Source organism: Dipodomys spectabilis, unplaced genomic scaffold (assembly GCF_019054845.1).
Source record: "Dipodomys spectabilis isolate Male_0828 unplaced genomic scaffold, ASM1905484v1 ptg000148l, whole genome shotgun sequence".
Classification (NCBI taxonomy): Eukaryota; Metazoa; Chordata; class Mammalia; order Rodentia; family Heteromyidae; genus Dipodomys; species Dipodomys spectabilis.
Window position 1 is genome coordinate 5876530 of NW_024870825.1, and position 20836 is coordinate 5897365.

Sequence of the window (20836 nt, forward strand, 5' to 3'; positions counted from 1 at the left end):
ACTCCATTTTTCTGCCTCAACCTGTGTAGGGATTACAGTAATACATCCCCATGCTCAGCTATTTTTTTTATTTTAATACTACACAATCTAAGCACTAAACTAACTCTTCTGACTGAAGATTTGTAAGTTATCATAGCATAAGTGAACTTCAGTGGAGCTTTTCAACTCAAATCACCTCACCTTCCATTTGTTTCAATGTCTTTCATGAATGTTGTAAGTAGCTAGAATCTAGTATTTGATTATGGAATCCAGCAGACATTAACTTGGGCCATAATACCATCTTTATTAACTTTTTCTTTTTTATTTTATTATTTAGTATTCAGATTAATAGTTTATACATAGGATATTTAAAAAGTTACAAAGAGAGCTGGGTGCCCGTGACTCATGCCTGTAATCCTAGCTACTCAGGAGGCTAAGATCTGAGGATCTTGGTTCAAAGCCAGCTCGGCAGGAAAATCTGTGAGACTTAATCTCCAATTAACCATCAAAAAACATGGAAGTAGAACTGGGCCTTAAGTGGTAGAACACTAGCCGTGAGCTAAAAAGCATAGGGACAGTACCCAGAGTTCAAGCCTCAAGACAGACAGACAGACAGACACACACACACACATACACACACACACACACAGTGTTAAATATATTAGTAAAATTGGATTTACAATACTTAAGGATGATGTATGCTGTAAAAGTGTTTTGATGATTGATTATACCTCTCCTATTTTTATTTTATTTCATTTTTACTGTTAAGTAGTTGTACAAAAGAGTTGCCCTTCAACAAAATAGTATACAACTATAATGAATCCTGATCAATGTCATCACTTTCGTCATTTTCCACCGTCACTCCTAACCCTACTCCTCGATAGTCTTCATTTTGTAGAATATGCGTTGAATTTTTTTTTAATTTTTTTTGCCAGTCCTGGGGTTTGAACTCAGGGCCTGGACACTGTCCCTGAGCTTCTTTTGCTCAAGGCTAGTATACTACCACTTGAGCCACAGCACCACTTCCGGCTTTTTTTGCTTACATGGTTTTAAGGAATCGAACCCAGGGCTTTATGCATGCTAGGCAAGCCACATTCCTAGCCCTATGCATTGAATTTTATGACTGTATTCTCTCCTTCCTCTCTTAATTTATCTATCCCCCACCTCTTGATCCCACTCCACTTTCGATTACCCAATTCCTGGTGTCTATTCTGTTGGACTGTGAGTCAGCCTTTCTAAGGAATTACATTGTTTTGAGCTCTCCCCTATATTTTTCCAATTAATTTTGTTTTATCTTAAAAGGGAGTATTTAGTTCAGACCTTTTCTTACTGCTTTTTTTCGGTTCAAATTCATATATCTGCTTCTTAAATATTATATATATGTATACATTCAAGTTTATTATTAGCACTTCCTATCTCTGTATAAGATTAAAAAAATCATAGTGCTTAGAACTTGTTTGGTGTTGATTATTTTTCACTACAGTAAATTGCTAATCTCCATGGGTCTCAATACCAGCCTAATCTTAAGTATACCCTACCTTGCCCTGCATTTATCCTCAGGTATAGGATCTTTGATTTGTTCATTAAACTTTACCTTTATTTAATCAACAAATATGTATTGATTCTGCTGTATTCTAGGTACTTCCAAGTGGTTATTTAATAAGAAAGAACACAAACAAGAACTTTCTAGTTCCTCTCAAGGATCTAATACTTCATTGAATTTTCAGTATACATATGGTTAATTTCAGACTTTTATATTACATTAAAACTGTTCAGGGGCTGGGAAGGTGGCTCAGTGGTAGAGTGCTTGCCTTGCATGCATGAGGCCCTGGGTTGTATTCCTCAGTACCACATAAGCAAAAAGAAAAAAAGCCGGAAGTGGCGCTGTGGCTCAAGTGGTAGAGCGCTAGCCTTGAGCTGAAGAGCTAAGGGACAGCGCCCAGGCCCAGAGTTCAGGCCCCATGACCGGACCCCCACACACACACAAAAAAAAACTGTTCAGAACAATCTACCTCCTCATTGCCCAGACATGCCTTTATTTTTACTATCTCAATTGAAAAGTCATTGAGGATTTTGCTAGAATAAGGTATTTTCACTTATTGATAGTGCACATGCAAAATCATATCAGAAAAATTGACCTTGGGATTTGTGTTTAGGGCAGATTTGAGAGAGTCACATCTAACTGCATGTGAACTGACAGGAAGCTATTCTAATTTTACAACTATAAGAAGATAAGAGCTTGGACTAAAATATGTCAGTAGAAATAGAAACATGTATGTGAGAATTGGAAGAAAAATCAGTATAACTTAATAGCTTAAGTGTAGATGGGTGCAAAGAAAAGAGGACTTTGTCCTTTAGTTACAAAGAAAATGGTGTGACAGAAGTTAGGTCTATATTGGGAGAAACTGTGTTCTACTTAACTAGTTTTTAGCAGTTAAGCCAAAGATGTGTAGCTGGAAGTCATGGATGCATAAATGGATTTGCACTTCTTCTGGTTAGGGGTCATGAATTGACACTATCCCATTCTGTAAGACATTCCATAGATTCTCCCTGTATTTACTGATGGTTTTTCTATAACAGGCAGCTTACTAGATTCCAGGTTTATAGAGGTAATATGTAGTCATAGCTATTATGGAATGCTGAATAATGACCAATTTTATGTTCCATGCCATGTAACATTCTAGATGCTGGTTGTGATTGGTCAAGCCTGGTCAAAGTTCCTGTGCTTAAAGAGAAGGCAGATAATTAAAAACAAAGTTTTAAAAATCTGCACACACAATAAAGGAAATATAGTTATGGAATTGGGAAACAGAAATAAGGGACTGCTTTTAAATAGAATTTTCAAAATTCTTCAAAAAGATTTTTTTAATTGTAAAGATACTGTAAAGAGGGGTTACGGTTACATGAGTAAGGTAATAAGTACATTTCCTATCGAGCATTGTTACCCCCTCCTACTATCCCTTCCCTCCTGACCTCCTCAACTCCTCCCTTCCCCCCCCCCCCAAAGTGGGAAAGTTTGCTTTCAACATAGTGTCTTGTATGTCTAAAAAAAAATTTATTAAGGAGACCACATGTGGTCTGGGTAAAAATATGATGAGTAAAAAGTGGACATAGTTGCAGAGGTATAGAGAATGTTCTCAACAGAAGAAAAAGACAACTCTTAAAGCAAGAGAGACCTTGATATGTTAGAAAAAAATTAGAGTAGTGGTGTGGAATAAAACAGCAGAGGTAAAATTTGTTTGTTTTCAAACTATGTAGCCAATTAGAGGACTGTGTTGGTGGTTTGTTTTGTTGTTTGGGACAAGATCTCACTATTAGCCTTGTTGGCTTATATAAGGAACACTAAAATCACTTATAAGCATTTTTATAATTGAGATTATCACTTTGCAGGTAGGAGGGAATTTGTGTTGTTACATGTTACAAATTAATTAAATAGTAAGATGAGTATAATTTGTTCAATTCACTGGAAAGAGAAATACAAGTTGAGGTTATTAGTGCAGATAAATTCTCCATGCTTTACCATTGGTCTGCCACTCGTTAGCTATTGGAAGACAAGTAAGGGAAGTTGTATAACTTTACTACTGGTCATTTGTTTCAATACTTCTAAGAGGTGCTAGTTAGGAATATAATAGAATAATAAAACTTTGGTATTAAAAAAATAACATGAAAAACTTGAGGTAATATATATGTAATGCCTTGCATCATCCTTATATAATTTAGTCAGTGATATTCTTTGTTTAGCCCTAGGCTTAATCTGATGAAAGGCTTAAGTCTCCGAGGAACTAATTGGTGAAGGTCATTTTCTTTCATTTCAGAAATTGTTTAAAGTAGTTTAAAGAGAGGAATACAAAGGCACAATACCTGTGTGCTTTTATTCATAAAAAATATTTATCGAAATGAACTCTAGGAAATGCAAATAAGAGGTTTTTAATTTTTTTGTCTTATTTGTTCATTTATCTGTCCTTGGAAGCACAGAAATGGCGGAACAAAGGGTATACACATGTAACCGTGTTGTTCTTTAGACACTTTTGAAATACCTTGTGGTAGGTGGGGGGAGAAACTGGGAGGGAGCAAGGAAAAGGGTGACATTTTCCCAAAAGAAATGTACTCATTTACCTGACTTATATAACTGTAACCCCTCTAGATATCACCTTTATTATAACAGTTTTTAAAATTCACACACAAAAAAGAAAAAGCAACAAAAGAAGATGGCTGGCTAGCAGATTTTGCTTTTGGCAAGGTTATTATTAAGAGGTTTTTGGGGGGGGGGTGGGGGGGGTCTGGTCGTGGGGCCTGAACTCTGGGCCTGGGCGCTGTCTCTCAGCTCTTCAGCTCAAGGCTAGCACTCTCTACCACTTGAGCCACAGCGCCACTTCCGCCTTTTCTTTTTCTGCTTATGTGGTACTAAGGAATGGAACCCAGAGCTTCATGCATGCAAGGCAAGCACTCTACCACTGAGCCATTAAGAGTGTTTTATTATGAACAAGAGTGCATATTTAGGCCTGGGAATGCAGGCTCAGTGGTAGAGTGCTTTCTTTGCATGTGTGAGGCCCTGAGTTTGATTCCTCTGCACTACATAAGCAAAAAAAGTCGGAAGTGGCACTGTGGCTCAAGTGGTAAAGCACTAACCTTGAACTGAAGAGCTGATGGACAGCATTCAGGCCCCACAGCCAACAACAACAACAAAAAAAGCATGTTGTCTTACCATCATTTGATAGAGAATTAGAGTTTTCTGTGTCATACTCCTGAGTGGGTGCTCTTTGCTCCATGGTGATTGGAATGAGATATAAAGATAAGCGTGATAGCAGGAGGAAAGGGCAAAAAAAAAAAATGATGACTACCTGGAAAATAAAAGTAATTTACAGTTATTTCAACAAAAACTTGCAACACCTGAAAGACTATAATAGCTATTGATTGGCTGTTCTTAACTTGCAAATACAATCTTCACATACAGTTATTTTTCTTGTCTATAGCACTATTTTCCCACTTGGGAGTAAACAACTCTAAAACATTGATGATACTCTTGCCAAATACAGCTCTTATCCTCAGGCCAGCTAGACTTTGTATGTTCCTCATATTCTTGTTTCTTTTCACTAGAGTTACCATAAACTTATTTGCAGAGACCATATTTCCTACTACATTATCTCTTTCTGTTTTCATGATACATTTTATTTTTTATTATTTTGTTTTATCCTTGGATTCATAGAATATTTTTGGAAATGATTAGAAATAGTTGTAGAATTTTCAAACCGACATGTTCATTCCCAACATTTGCCTCATTTGTCTGGAACTTAGTTATTTGTACAGTTTCCATCCTTTTTTTAAGATATAAACATTTATAGGTCTTATAGCACTTTAGTACATATGCTTGAAGTTCCAGTTACCTGGTTAACTGAAGTAGGAAGATGTGTTGAATACATGAATTTGGGGCCCGCCAGGCAGTACAGAGAGACTGTTTCAAAAAGAATAACAAGAAAAGAAAACATAGGCTGTGGTATAGCTCTGAAGTATAAGGCCCTGGGTCAGTTCCCCGTACCACATGTAAATTTGTAAATTCATGGACATTTTTGATTTGTAAAAAAGTTGTAGATGTGGCTTTAATCTACAAGAGCCCCAGTCCTGGGGCTTGAACTCAGGGCCTGGGAACTGTCCTTGAACTTCATTTATTCAAAGCTAGCACTCTACCACTTGAGCCACAGTGCCATTTCTAGCTTTTTCTGTTTATGTGGTACTGAGGAATCGAACTCAGGGCTTCATACATGCTAGTCAAGCACTCTGCCACTAAGCCACATTCCCAGCCCCTCAGATTATATTTCTAAGAAGATTCTATGTCCCTCAGAATTGTCTCGGGAGACAACATGAAGCTGTTGTTGTTTGTTCCATGTAAGATGTCATTTGGATTTTGCTACTTTGAAAAGTTTAAAAATTCTTCATTTTACAAAACTCCTCATTTTAGCTCTTGTCAGTTGGCTTATGCCTGTAATCCTAGCTGCTCAGGAGGCTGAGATCTAAGGATTGCAGTTCAAAGCCAGCCTGGGCAGGAAAGTCCATGAGACTCTTATCTCCAGTTACCCACAGGAAACTGGAAGTGGTGCTGTGGCTCAAGTGGTAGAGCACTCACCTTGAGCTAAAGAGTTGAGTGATGGCACCCAGGCCCAAAGTTGAAGCCCCGCAACCAAGAAAAAAAAAGAAAAAGAAAAAAATTCCTCATCTTGAAAATTATAAGGAATTTAATGGTTTAAGGATTAAATAACTAGCCTAATATATGGTCCAGGATACCCAGTTACTCTACTAACTAGTAATTCTTGCTCTTACTAGTTTATCAGATTGCTGTATTGATTCTTCTAAACCTTTGAGCTTTCTTGATGTTTATTTATGTATTTGTTTGCTTATTGATATAAATTTGAATCTCTCCTGATATTTATTGTTATAGCTATGAAATTTCTCATTTTTCCTGATTTCCCTGAGATCTTACTATAAAAAACTTAAATCACTCAAGCAAAAAATTCATGGGAAACCCCTCCCCCCCACACACACATACAATGTCAACAGAAAAACTATGAGTGTGGTGGCATTCCTGTCATCCCAGCTGCCATGAGAAACATAATAGGAGAATCAAGACTCAGGCCACCAGGGGAACAAAGAAGACCCTATCGCAAAAATAACCAGGGGAAAGGGGCTTAATGCTTGGCCCAAGTACTATAAAACCTGCCGAGCAAGTGTGAAGCCCTGAGCTCATTAAAAAACAAATTAAAAAATATTATTAAACACCTAGATTAATAACTTGTATGTAATGAATATGTTCACTTATGTTACTGTTATTCCCTCAGTCATTTGCTGCTTTATTTTTTGGCAATATTGGGGAATGAACTCTGCCTCTGCTTGCTAGATAGTCACTCTACCATTTGAGCCTCTATGGTTTTTCTTTGTTTCTTTAGGTGTTTGTTTGGTATTGATTTTTTTCAACTATTGATTTTAGCTAGTGCCAACCTTAGGCTTTAATCCTTCTACCTGCAACCTCCCACAGAGCTATGATCCAGACAAGTCCCACCATACCATGCTTATTTGTAGAAATGGGAGTCTGCCTTTTTCTTGGGCCAGCTTGTTCTTGGTCTCTGATTCCTGAGTAGGTAGGATTACAGGCATAAGCCACAATACCTGACCTCTTTTGCTTTGTGTGTATATGTGTGTGTGTGTGTGTGTGTGTGTGTGTGTGTATATATATATATATATATATATTGTGTGTGTGTGTGTGTGTGTGTGCGTGCGCGCGCGTGCGCGCGTATTTGTGGGGCTTGAACTCAGGGCCTAGTCACTATCAATTAGTTTTTTTTTTTGCTCAAGGCTAGTGCTTCACCACATGAGCCACACCTCTACTGGCTTTTTCTGGTATATTTAGCAATACAAATCTTACGGAATTTCCTGCCCGCCTGGCTTTGAACCAAGATCCTCAGATCTCAGCCTTCTCTGAGGAGCTAGGATTATAGACAGGAGACACTTGGATTATCTTTCCCTTCTGCTGTATGTTCAGGTATTTCTTTGAGTCTTAAGAGATTTTTATGCCATCAGCCCCCTTTAAGCTTTATTCCCTTTTCTTTTTTACCATAAAGCTAATGTTATTCTGAACTGCTGTCTTATTGATGCTGAAAAGTATTCTTGAACCTTATCTTTAAAACATATCTGGGAAGGTGGCTCAGTGGTAGAGTGCTTGCCTTGCATGCATGAGGCCCTGGGTTCGATTCCTTAGCACCACATAAGCAGAAAAAGCCGGAAGTGGCGCTGTGGCTCACGTGGTAGAGAGTGCTAGCCTTGAGCTGAAGAGCTGAGGGACAGTGCCCAGGCCCAGAGTTCAGGCCCCACAACCGGCAAAAAAAAAAAAATCTGCAGTAGAAACTACTAATAGCAAATTAGACCTACCATTTGTCCTTTACTTTCTTTTTTGTTGTTATTGTTTGTTTTGATTGGAGGTTGATTGCAATACTGGGGTCTGAATTCAAAACCATGTACTTGCCAGGAATGTGCTGTCATTGGAGCCTTACCTTCCTTTGTTTTTGCTTTTATTTGATTCTTCAGTTATTTTTCAAATGGGGAGATTCTCACATTTTTTGATCTACCTGGCCTGCAGCCAGATCTCTCTGTGCCTCCCACTCACACAGCTGAGATGACAGGAAGATAGCACCACTCCCATCTTTCAGTGGTTGAGATTAGGTCTGGTGAACTTTTTGCTAAGGGCTGGCCTCAAACCATACCATACCCCATCTTTCTCTATTTTGATAGGCTGAAATTTTAGTTTCTAGCCTTATTGAGAAGTAAAAATTATTTCTTAAAAGTAACGTGTAGAAATAACTTAAAAGTTACCATATATTTCAGGTGTTTATTCTCTTACCAGCAAGTGTCTCTTAACATTTTCTATCCCACTGAAGACTCTTAGGCATTTTTTTTTTTTGCTTATTTGTTTTTGTTTTGTTTGGTAATATTGTTTTGTTGTTTGCTTGTGATGCTGGAGTTTGAATTCAAGGCCCCAAACATGCTAGGCAGTGAATTCTACCACTGAGCTATACACCTGAAGTCTCCTTTATGTCTGAGTTCTATCACTTGCTAAATTTTCTGTATCTTTTTCTTGGCTCCAGAGAAAAAAGTATTTCTCTTCGTGGTAGTCTGTGATCAAGTTGTCCTCTACTTTCCATTCTTTTTAGAACATTTATTATCAAGTAGTTATACAAAAAGTTTAAAATTTCCTAAGTCAGGTTATAAATACAATGCTTCTTACCAGTGTTATCCCTTCTGTCTTTGTCCCTCATTTTTCTTCTTCCCATCCCTGCTGTCAGATTATTTAGTTCAATTACATTCTCTTTTAATCTCCTAAAATCTTGTTTTTGTCAAGAATTCTTACATTGCCTCCTTTTCTTTGATTTTTTCATATATATTCACATCCCCATTTAATTTTTTTATTTTTCCTTGCTTCCTTAATTGACCTCTCTCAAAAAATACAGTTTTGAAAAAATAATTCATAGTCATATACTATACTGAAGCTTTTATTGATAGAACAGGCTCTGAATAACCCGTGTACAGTCTTTTTCACTTAATTCCTACAGTAATCTTATGAGACATATGCAATGATTATAGTTGTTCTAGGGATTATTGACATTCTTAACAGTTTATCTTTTCTCAGGCTATACAGCTAGAAAGTGATAGATCTGAAAATCAACTAAACATCTTTATAGCAAAGCCAAATGTTTCTGAAGCAACATGTTTTTTACCGTGTATATTTTGCTAACTTGTCTCTAATTCCAGTACATTCTTCCACATGGATGTACTTTTTAAACACAAATTACGGTAATAATAAAATAAGCTAACATGACTGACAGATGATGGGTTTGAATTAATTACTTCTTACATGAGTCCAGAAAGTTGATACTATTTTTGCATATTTTACAGAAAAGATAACTTGTCCAAGTTACCACAACTAATGAGCTAAATTTGAACCTATTCTATAAAAATGAAATGAATTAGCAGGCACAATGCAATCTAATCATAATGTCTTTGTTTCTATCTACTATATTGACTTATATGACCTAGCCCATAACTCCATATTTTAAAACTTTAGCGCCAGGCTAAAGACTAAATTACTCTTAAGTCGTATAAGGCCCTTACTGATCTACCTCTACCTATCTTTTTATCCTTATTTCCTAAAGCATTCCTATTTATATTCTAGGTTTTCACAGTATGAAGCTCTTATCCCTAGCATATATTATATAATACCTTAGCATTCTTTTCCTTGTTATTGTGTCCTCTCCTTCTTTAACTTTACGATTAATATCTCAAATCATAATTTGAGCAATTCTAATTTTTTCTAAGCATGCTATTAGTACCTTTCTCTTGCATAAAAATAATCAGCTCTCCTTGTTATTGTTGTGCATATACTGTATACTATTCCACTGCCTATATGTATTTACATTTCCATCTTCCTAAGAAAATTAAGAACTACTTGAAAACTGGATGGCTAAGCTACTCATAATTGTATTCCCATCACAGGAAATATTTAATATTAATAAATATTAATAGAGTGAATGGAGATAATTTATGCAAAAATAATTTTTAAAACAAGGCAGTTACCAGTCTTTTTTTCCTGCCTCAGCATACGTGAGAGATATGATGACACTGTTGATAAAGTGATTCATAAGTAATCACATACCAGAATTGAAGGGTAGGGTAGGGGGTGTAATTTGAAAATGTCTTTACTCACACTCCTTCCTCTAAATCCCAGCATCAGGAAGCTGACGCAAGAGAACAATGTATTCAAGGTTAGTCTGGACTGGGCTGCTACATAGTGATACCCTGTCTAAGTAAACAAATGAGTAAAAATAACCACCTTGAACAAGCAGAAAGATATAGTCGAAGTATTTTATTTGTTTATTATATATATATATTTTTAAAGTTGGGTCATGGGCACTGTCCCTGAGCTAGCTCAAGGCTAGCACTCTTAACACTTCTAGCCGCAGCTCTACTTCCAGGCAGCATTTTAAAAGAACCAAATGAGGGCTGGGACGTTGGCTCAGTGGTAGAGTGCTTGCCTGCATGCATGAGGCACTGGGTTCAATTCCTCAGCACCACATAAGCAGAAAAAAGCCAGAAATGGCACTGTGGCTCAGGTGGTAGGGCGCTAGCCTTGAGCTGGAGAGCTGAGGGACAGTGCCCAGGGCCAGGGTTCAGCCCCCACAACCAACAAAAACAAAACAAAACATATCTCATAGGAGAGACTTTAAGAAAAAAGAAAAGATGGGGCTGGGAAGGTGGCTCAGTGGTAGAGTGCTTGCCTTGCATGCATGAGGCCCTGGGCTCGATTCCTCAGCACCACATAAGCAGGGGGGAAAAAAAGCCGGAAGTGGAACTGTGGCTCAAGTGGTAGAGCACTAGCCTTGAGCTGAAGAGCTGAGGGACAGTGCCCAGGCCCAGAGTTCAGGCCCCATGACCGGACCCCCAAAAAAAGAAAAGAACCAAGTGAAATGAAATTGTAGATTTGCTTCAAAATAATTGAGTGGAAGGTGTAGATGAGACATAATTGCTCATTAGTTGTTGTATTAAGAAGGATCAAATAGTACAACTTTTGGAATTGAAAAGTAAGAAGAATTTAACAGAAGAGTTGACCTGAAAGAGTTACAGAAGTTGCCTAGAATACAACAGAAAGACTTCAAAAATTATGAACTTGCATATGACAGCTATGACAGATAAAAATGGCTAAGTGGAATTCAGAAGGAAAGAATATTGGGTGGCAGAGGCAGTATCTAAAGCAATGTGTGAGAATTTTCCAGAATTAATGGAATTTTGAGATTTGAGAACACAAGTACCTAGAAGGATAAATAACAAGATAGCTACAGCTAATTTGGGAGAGGGAGATTTTGAGTAGTATTCGGTCAAGTATGCCATTGTAGAAAAGATGGATGTTGCATTTGATCATAATGTTAAAAAGGGAATTTAGACTAATTGACAGAAAGATTACTGGGAAAATCTACTATTAGTTTTGTTCAGAGAATAAGATACAAGTTTAGAAATAGGAACAATAAATGTGAAGTCATGGAAACTAAAAACTAATAAGTTTGGAATAAAAGATTTTGAAACTTCTTAGAGAATATGAATTTTCATAGATTTTGAATTTTCACAATTTTATACATAATTGTTGTAGCACTCAATAGTTTCTATCCTAATTTCTTGTTTACTTGTCTTGTTCCTTGTAGAGTGAGCATGATTTACTTGTAGAGCAGTCTGTGGAAGACAGACATCAGTCGTAGATAATGATGTTATATTCTTTATTATCTCTATCACTACTGCTTGTCCACCCTATCAAAAGCTCAAGAGATTCTTATTCTTGCACTTGTACCAGTACTAGAATTACCCTCATTGCATTTTTTTTTTCTGGGGTGGCAGTAAGGATGGCTAGTCCTGGGCTTTGAACAAGCAGGGTATAATGGTATACGTGTCTAGTCCCAGATAGATGGGGAGGGATAAACAAGTAGGAAAATCACTGAGTTTGGTTTGAGCAAAAAATGTGAGGCCTTTGCATAAACCAAACCAAAAATTACAACTACTGGAGTGCAACTCAAGTTTTGGAACCCTTCAGGATTTTTTAATCCACTAGTATGGAAAGAAGAAAAAAGACTGCCTTAAACCAAAGTCATTGCTCATTAGTATTTTATGTCTGAAAAATTCAATAATTTTGTAGGAAAAAACACAAATATTAAAATTTTAATTTCATTTTCATATAGTCATTTCTACCTATATACAATATAATTTGTAAAGCTTAGAATCAAATGAATCTTCTACTCTTCTATATTAGCTTTTTTCATATGAATTTGCTTTTTGTTAATGTTGAAAAACTGGCTTAGCAAAGATAATGATGTCATCTTAAGGAAATGTTTGTATGTTCTAATAGTGAAACTATGATGCACCTCAAGCTGCTAGTTCCTATGTGTCCTGTAGATGTCACTGTGCTTTCTTTGAAAAGTAAATTCTGGTATCCTGGGACACCTCAACAGTTTGAAACTCATTTGTCTTCGTACTAATTCCTTTTGGCAAGATATATAGTACTTTATTTTTTATTTGCAACAGATGTTTAAATTTGTTGCTGTGTCTTACTTTTTAAAAATCTGTTTATAGCCAGATCTTAAGTGATAAGTGCTTAGATTCCTCTTCGATTCTAGATTCAAATTCATAATAAAATAAAATACAATCTGGGATAGTCAGACAATATTGCTAATTAGTGCCTAACTCAAATCCTATTGCCAAAATTTTTTTGGTAGACTTGTTGTTCCTATAACTTGAAAATACTCTTGAATTAAAGAACCTGACATGCTTCATCTGGAAAATTGATAGCAAATCAGCAGTCACATTTGCAGTTTTCATTCTAAACAGTAGTTATATCTTTTTCCATATAAGTCTTAGTTTATCTGTATGGAACTTCACTTTTCAGATACTGTATCCCTGGTGAGCTTACACAAACCAGATTAGATTGTTAGGGTTTAGTGACTAAGGAGGATTAAATATTCATGACATAAATAATGGAGTACTGATATAAAATATTACTTTCCCTCTTTTGTTGTAAAAAGAATGTTTGTAGGGAACAATGCTAAAAAGTAGCAAAACAAAACAACAACAACAAAAAAAGAGTTTGTGCCTAAATCTTGTAGAACTCCAGGAAAGCTAGCTTAAGTACTATGGGTGATTTTCCACGCTAGTCTCAGACCCATAGTACATTCCAGTATGAAGCATGGAATAAAGATACTGAAAGAAGAGAGTTAATGTTATAGTTTTACTGGAGTGGCCAGAATAAATTATCAAATGACATAACTGGAGCTACTGTCATCCACAGTAAAAGAGAATCTCACCACATCCAAACTAACACAGCCCCTCTGGCAAATTCTGTAGAAGTATTTGTATTTTCATTTGCATCAGCTATTTTTATGATTTAAAGTCACACTTTTTAATTATGCATACTAGGAACTTAAATAATGAGATGTATAAGCTTATAAATTGAAAGTTGTTGTATAAAAGAAATAATTTATTACTTTATAGAGCCTAAAGGGGAATACATTTATCTCCTTTTGTGGATGATCTGCATAATCCTGAAAAACAATACAGTGCAAGAGTTGTGTACTTTATAATTAAAATGCATATAGATTATCACATACATACAGAATTCAGTAAGTTGACTCCAACTTACAAACTGTTCTAGAAGTATATGTAGTAAATTGTTGAAATCTTAAGAATGTTTACACAGGTAAACATTTTTAATGACTGCACTGTAGAATCTCATAGGATATGTTATAATATTCTTAACTTGCCCCTGGAATTTGGACAGTCAATGTCTTACTAATATTTTGTCCCTTCTTCTCTCCCTCCTCCCTTCCTCCCTGCCTGCCTTCCTCCCTTCCCCTTCCTTCCTGCCTGCCTTGTCATAATAAATGAACATTTTTTTTTCTATACAAAGCTCACTATGAGCTTTCTTCCTTTCCCCCTTTCCTCCTTACTATGCAGACTGCTGTGCTTACTGCTCTTGCTACCCACAGATGCTCTTTCTGGACTTTTTCCATCAAGGTTGATGTTCTACCAATTGAACCATAGCTCTACATCCAGCTTCTTACTGGTTAATTGCAGATAAGAAACTCAGGGATTTATCTGCCTGCGCTGGCATCCTGAGTAACTGTCAGTAGTGTTGATCTCTCTCCATCTTTCTCCCCCTCTTCTTCCTCATTCCTTCCTTTCCCTCTTCTCATTCCATCTTGGGTTTTTGTTTCTTATGGAGGGAGGGAGTACTAAGCCTGACTTTGCTGGCTATTTGGTAGGTAGGATCTAGTGGACTTTTCTGCCCAGAAGAGCCTCTATCCATCCTCCTCCACATCTCAGCCACCTGAGTAGCTATAATTATTTAAGTGTGAGCCACCTGTGCCGGCTTCTAGGGGTATTCTTTTAAAGATTAAGAGGCTTAATATTTATTAAGTGCAGAGTAAATGCTATTTGCAGATCATTCTCTGCCTTAACAATGGGACAAGCAGATAAACTTTGAAATGAGTTCTCTAGACAATCACTTAGGTCTGGGACTGCATGTGAAAAGAGGAAATTGACAGTTTAAAGCTCTTCAGTAGAAGGGGAGTTTCTGTGGTCGCTACTATGTACTGTGTGCCAGGTGTGATTCTTGAAATATACTTAAGAAATAACATTATGCAAAGACCTTCTGAATATAAGTTTTGTTTCTTTGAGTTAAATTTTGTAAGTGTATTAAAGATAATATACAATTGATAGACATCACAAACATCTTTGTGTGTGTTATCTTTGTTTATTGTGCTTGTATTTCATATTTTTGTGATATTTTATTCAAGTGTGTGTCCAATGATGTCTTTTGTTTATTTTTTTAATCACCCTAGTCACGTGAACTGGAAATTTCAGTTTATTGGCGTGATTGGCGATCTCTGTGTGCTGTAAAATTTCTGAGGTTAGAAGATTTTTTAGACAACCAACGGCATGGCATGTGTCTCTATTTGGAACCACAGGGTACTTTGTTTGCAGAGGTAATCATTGTATTTTATTAAATGTGTATAAATACAGTTGAAATTATGTATGTAGGCAATACAAAAGTAAAAGTGGAAAGAGTATTAGGTTGGAAGAAAGATCATTTGTATTCGTGACTTTGTTCTGCTATTGAATAGGTGTGTGACCTTGAAAAATATCATTTGTCCTCTCTAGGTCTATTTTCTAGAAAATGAGGAGTTGACTAAAGTATAGCCAAAAATCTCTTAAGAAGCTTTCAAATCTTACAAATGTAGCGGATTTCATAAATATAATTCTATCTTCATGTCAAATTAAATTTTTCTTCTCTACAGGTTACCTTTTTTAACCCAGTGATTGAAAGAAGACCCAAACTCCAAAGACAAAAGAAAATTTTTTCAAAACAACAAGGTAGCTATTACTAAGAATAAAATAAATTTTTTGTTTTACTAAATATAGAAAAATATCATTTTTATTTTAATACAGTGATTAGTGGCTTCTTTCTTTTTAGTTGTTTATTTATTTATGAGTTGTTACTGAGGAACATTTCCAACGTCCTTAAGTGGCTGTAATGCATCATTGAACATCTGTACCATTAACCAACTCATGGCAATTTGTTTTATGTGTATCCCATCCATTCAATACTTTCTCAGATCATTTAAAGCAAACCCAGATATCATTGATTCATCCATAAATATTATATAGTTTATATCTTTAAAAGACAATGATTCTTCCTGAGTGTCAGTGGTTCACAGTTGTTAATCCTAGCTACTCAGGAGGCTGAAAACTGAGGATCATGGTTTGAAGCAGGAAAGTCCATTAGACTCTTATCTGCAGTTAACTACTAAAAAGCTCTAATTGAGCTAAGTGAGGAATAGCATCTAGGCCCTGAAACCCTAGGACCTGTACACACACAAAAAAGATTAAACCTTAACCATATATCACTACTAGATTTAGGGGAAAAGAAAGCCTAACAATTTTTTTAGTTCATTTTAAAACTATGTTGTATGCATATCCTTAAAAAAAAAAAGCAAATAGTTAAGAACTAGTTTCTATGACAAGTTTGTTTTATTCCTCATAAATAAACTGATGAATATGAATTTTTAAATTACTACTTTTGGTAATATATGAAGAAATTGTTTTCTTTATTCACAATACCTACAGGCAAAACATTCCTCAGAGCTCCTCAAATGAATATTAATATTGCCACTTGGGGAAGGCTAGTAAGGCGAGCTATTCCTACAGTAAATCATTCTGGCACCTTTAGCCCTCAAGCTCCTGTGCCTGCTACAGTGCCAGTGGTAGATGTACGCATCCCTCAGCTAGTACTTCCAGCCAGGTATGTGCCTAAGATGTTTTAGCATATCTCATACAAAGTAGTTTCTGTGATACTCTTTCATATTGAGTTTAGTGATTAAACTGAGAGCTCCGGTGTTTTTCAAAGCAGCATTTTTTTCTTCAAAGTAGTATTTTGAAATAAGTGCTGTGTTCTTTCTTTTTTCTTTTTTCTTTAGTTAATTTGCTTTTATTTTAAATGCTTTTGATTGCTGTTTTGGTAAATTACTTTATCTTCTGTAAGTGATTCTACAGTAACAAAATTGGACTTTGATCTTGAGCCTGAGCCTCCTCCAGCCCCACCACGTGCTTCTTCCCTTGGGGAAACAGATGAGTCTTCCGAATTAAGAGTTTTGGATACACCTGGACAGGCAAGTGGTTTTAAACCTTGTATAATTCCTTATACCAAATGAATTAGCAGTTAAAACTTCATAGTTAATAAAGTGTATGATTGAATTCAAGTCTCTATCGATTGCATAGTTATATTGGATAAAATGTTAGTATACAAAGTAAATGGCTATAATAATGAGAATTAATCTGAAATTTTTTCTCTCTGATATTTGTATTAACTTGGATTTTTTTTTTTTTTTTTGCCAATTTTGGATTACAAAGTAAGTTGTATTCTGAATGTTTCTGTGGTTTAATTAATATTTTACAGGATTCAGAAACTGGTTTTGATATTGAAAATGATAGAAATAGTATTTTTCCAAAATCTCAATCTGAGTATGAGCCTGATATTCCTGAGACAGGTGTAGGATACAGTGGAATTCGAGAACTTGAAGAGAGAAGGTAAAGAATACTATATACATACATGTGTGTATACACATACATACACAGTATTTTGCAGTCATATATTTGGTACCATATTTTATTGCCTATTTTTAATTGAAATTACTATTTTTAGATCTCAGCAAAGGTTTCAGTTTAATCTGCAAGACTTTAGATGTTGTGCTGTCCTGGGAAGAGGACATTTTGGAAAGGTAATCTTTCAGAATCCTTTGGAATGTCCAGGAAATTAATAACTAGGAAATAATTGTTTTTGAAGGTTTTTTTTATTGTAAAGATACTGTACAGAAGGGTTACAGTTACATGAGTAAGATAGTGAGTACATTTCCTATCAAGCATTGTTACCCCCTCCTTTGTTTTTCCCCTACCATCCCTTTCCTCCCCACCTCCCCAACTCCTCCTTTTCAACATAGTGTCTTGTACATCTCATTGTTACATTGGGTCAGTCTGTATACTTGTTTCAGCATTTTGTTATTTCCTGTCCCCTCCCCACAAGAAAACTGTATATACAAGATGCAGGGCACCAGAATCAAATACAGTGAAAACGGGTATACCATGGGGAAAGAACATACAAAAGAAACAAAAACAAAATCACATAGTACATTATAAGTACATTAAAAACAACAGCAACAAAGATAAAACGTCTGTGTCCCTATCTTGGGGTTCATTTCGCTTAGCATCATCTTTATATGGTCATATGTACATAACTTCTGAGCTCTCCTGCTCATTTGATAAGACTATCCTAGACATATATTAGTTATTACAAATAAGGGAAAATATGGGACCTATGTTTCTTTTTTTTTTTTTTTTCTTGAGTCGTGGGGATTGAACTCTGGGCCTGGGCACTGTCCTTCAGCTCAAGGCTGGTGCTCTAACATTTGAGCTTCAGTGCTACTTAAGGCTTTTTCTGCTTCTGTGGTGCTGAGGAATTGAACCCAGGGCCTATGCATGCAATTTTTTCCAAGTCTTTCCATTTTCCTATCAAATGGGGCTGATGGAGGCATAGAATTCCACTCTGTGTGTGTGTGTGTGTGTGTGTGTGTGTGTGTGTGTGTGTGTGTGCGCGCGTGCGCGCGCGCGCTGATGGAGGCATAGAATTCCACTGTGTGTGTACCACATTTTCTTGATTCATTCATCTACTGAGGGGCATCTGGGTTGGTTCCACATCTTAGCTATGGTGAATAATGCTGCAATGGGAATTATTATTTTAATCTCATTTCAGGTGCTTTTGGCTGAATATAAACACACAAATGAGATGTTTGCTATTAAAGCCTTAAAGAAAGGAGACATTGTGGCTCGAGACGAAGTAGACAGGTTTGTTTTTTAAAATGAAATTGTTGCTCTGAAGTTGTCACATAAGGGAATTGATGCAAATATTACAACAGTAAGAGTCACTAATTTCATAGTAATATTAATATAATCATACTTGACATACACATTAATTGAATACTGTTTTAATACTCTCTAGTCACTTTTTCCCCATTCTACAATTAATTTGTTAGAAGATACGGATACCAAGGAAAAACACAGAAATAAGTGCAAACTAATTCAGATTTTGTTTATGTGAAACTTACTCATTTGTGGTTCAGTAAAGTTGATTCCATTTCATTTCATATGGCTGATAAAATGAGGTAATAAAATATCATTTATACATAATATTTAGTTAAGTGAATAGTTAATATCTTATGCTTTTGTGTGTATGTATTTGTGTGTATACCAGAACTGAGACTTTTACCCAGGTCCTGCAGCTTTTGCTTGGCTTTCTTGCTTCTTGCTGGCACTCTACCACTTGAGCTATAATTTTACTCTAGCATTTTGGTGGTTCATTAGAAGTAGAGTTTCATAGAACTTCTACCCAGGCTGGCTTCAAACTGATCTTCTAGGTCTCAGTTTCATGAATAGCTATGAATATAGGCTTGAGCTACCAGCTTCTGGCTTACAGTATATGCTTTTTGGAATGCACTTCTTTTTTTCTTTTTTTTTTGTTGGTCATGGGGCCTGAACTCTGGGCCTGGGCACTATCCCTCAGCTCTTCAGCTCAAGGCTAACGCTCTACCATTTGAGCCACAGCACCACTTCCAGCTTTTTCTGCTTATGTGGTGCTGAGGAATTGAACCCAGGGCCTCATGCATGCAAGGCAAGCACTCTACCCCGGATCTACCTTCCCAGCCCTAGTTTTTTTTTTGGTTTTTGTTGTTGTTTTTTAATTGTAAAGATGTTATACAGAGGGGTTACAGTTACATGAGTAGTGTAATGAGTACATTTCTTTGTTTTTTTTAAATCATTTTTTCCTTTTACCTTATAAAGAATTTCACAACTGTACATTGTTCATACATCTTTTTTTTTTTAATGCTGGTCCAGGGCTTGAACTCAGGGCCTGGGTGCCATTCCTGAGCATTATTGCTCAAGGCTAGCACTTTACCACTTGAGCAACAGCTCCAATTCCAATTTTCTTGGTGTAATTTATTGGACGTAAGGGTCTCATGGACTTTTTTTCCTGAGCTGGCATCGAATTATGATCCTCAGATCTCAGCCCTCCTGAGAAGCTATGATTACAGTCATGAGCCACCAGCACCCAGCTATATCTTTGATGAAGTTATTAAAGCATAAAGGCTGTGGGAATAAAGATGACATTGGAGTAAGAATGTAATATTAAATGACTCATAAATATGGACATTATTGGCTGCTTTGAGCCTCTGTCCTTAGAATGGGCCATTATTGAAGCTAGAATTAGTGAGATGGGCCATTACACATGGCATGTCTTTGTCCATCTATGTAAACCTTTCTTCTACTGAAGATGGCTTTTATTTTTCACTATACATATTTTCTCCCCAAAGTAGATTTTTGATGTTATTTGAAGTGAAATTTTCATAAATATTTGCACAAAGCATGATGGATGTGTATACAGACTTGAACTCACTATTGGAAGAATTACACATATTAAATTTACTCTGGCATTTGCCCCAATTAACAGAATACCTTACTAGGATATCTGGTCTACTACGATCTAGACCCTTTATAGCATCCTTGTCTCACTCCATGAAGCCATGGCCTGGATTCCTTGTCAGTCCCTATGCATTTAACAGTTCCTATATATCCAGTAGGTTCTCTTGTACAGCTCTAGGTCACTCTGTGTTTTACCCCACTCAGGAGCCATGTGTCTGGGGCATAAGATTGTAGGTGGAAAAAAACCCAGATTTAGGATTTGTGAATTGTACAACATAATATAAACATTGACATTTTAATAAACTTAGAAGAATAAATAGAATGAACATCTCACAACAATCAGGGCAAAAAAAAAAAGATTTTCCCAGGGAGTAGGGAGGGAATCTCTAAGCCTAGATCAGCCTCTAAGTTGTCTTAAGGAATAAATTGTACCTCAGAGTCCTCAAAGGGATATACCTCCTCATTAAAGACTGGATTTTCTTCCTGAGTTGAGAGAGGGGCAGATTCTGATACCTTAACTGGAGACTGGTTTTCCTGTAGCAGGACAGATTCACTTTCCTCAACTGAATCTACCTTTTGGGCCTCAATTATTGGTTCTCCTGAACATAGACTGGGGATGTTTTCCATTAGCCCCACGGGTGCTACTTTATCCAACACACCAAGAGGAGTGCTGATTTGACTCACTCAGAGCTGACCTACGTCGGCTGAAAAGTCAGGGGAAGACATTATGTATCATCATCTTTTTTGTCTG

At 36.4% G+C, this 20836-nt stretch overlaps 1 protein-coding gene across 1 annotated transcript in view; it reads left to right on the forward strand.

Annotated features, from left to right (window-relative positions):
* The window catches only part of Pkn2 (protein kinase N2), a 114463-nt gene that overhangs the window by 72737 nt on the left and 20890 nt on the right, over nucleotides 1–20836 (forward strand). The window contains exons 9-15 of the mRNA XM_042692257.1: nucleotides 14898–15041; nucleotides 15354–15429; nucleotides 16183–16357; nucleotides 16598–16724; nucleotides 17012–17142; nucleotides 17258–17333; nucleotides 18362–18453. Coding sequence (XP_042548191.1) covers nucleotides 14898–15041; nucleotides 15354–15429; nucleotides 16183–16357; nucleotides 16598–16724; nucleotides 17012–17142; nucleotides 17258–17333; nucleotides 18362–18453 — 821 coding nt within the window. The remainder of the gene's footprint in view (nucleotides 1–14897; nucleotides 15042–15353; nucleotides 15430–16182; nucleotides 16358–16597; nucleotides 16725–17011; nucleotides 17143–17257; nucleotides 17334–18361; nucleotides 18454–20836) is intronic.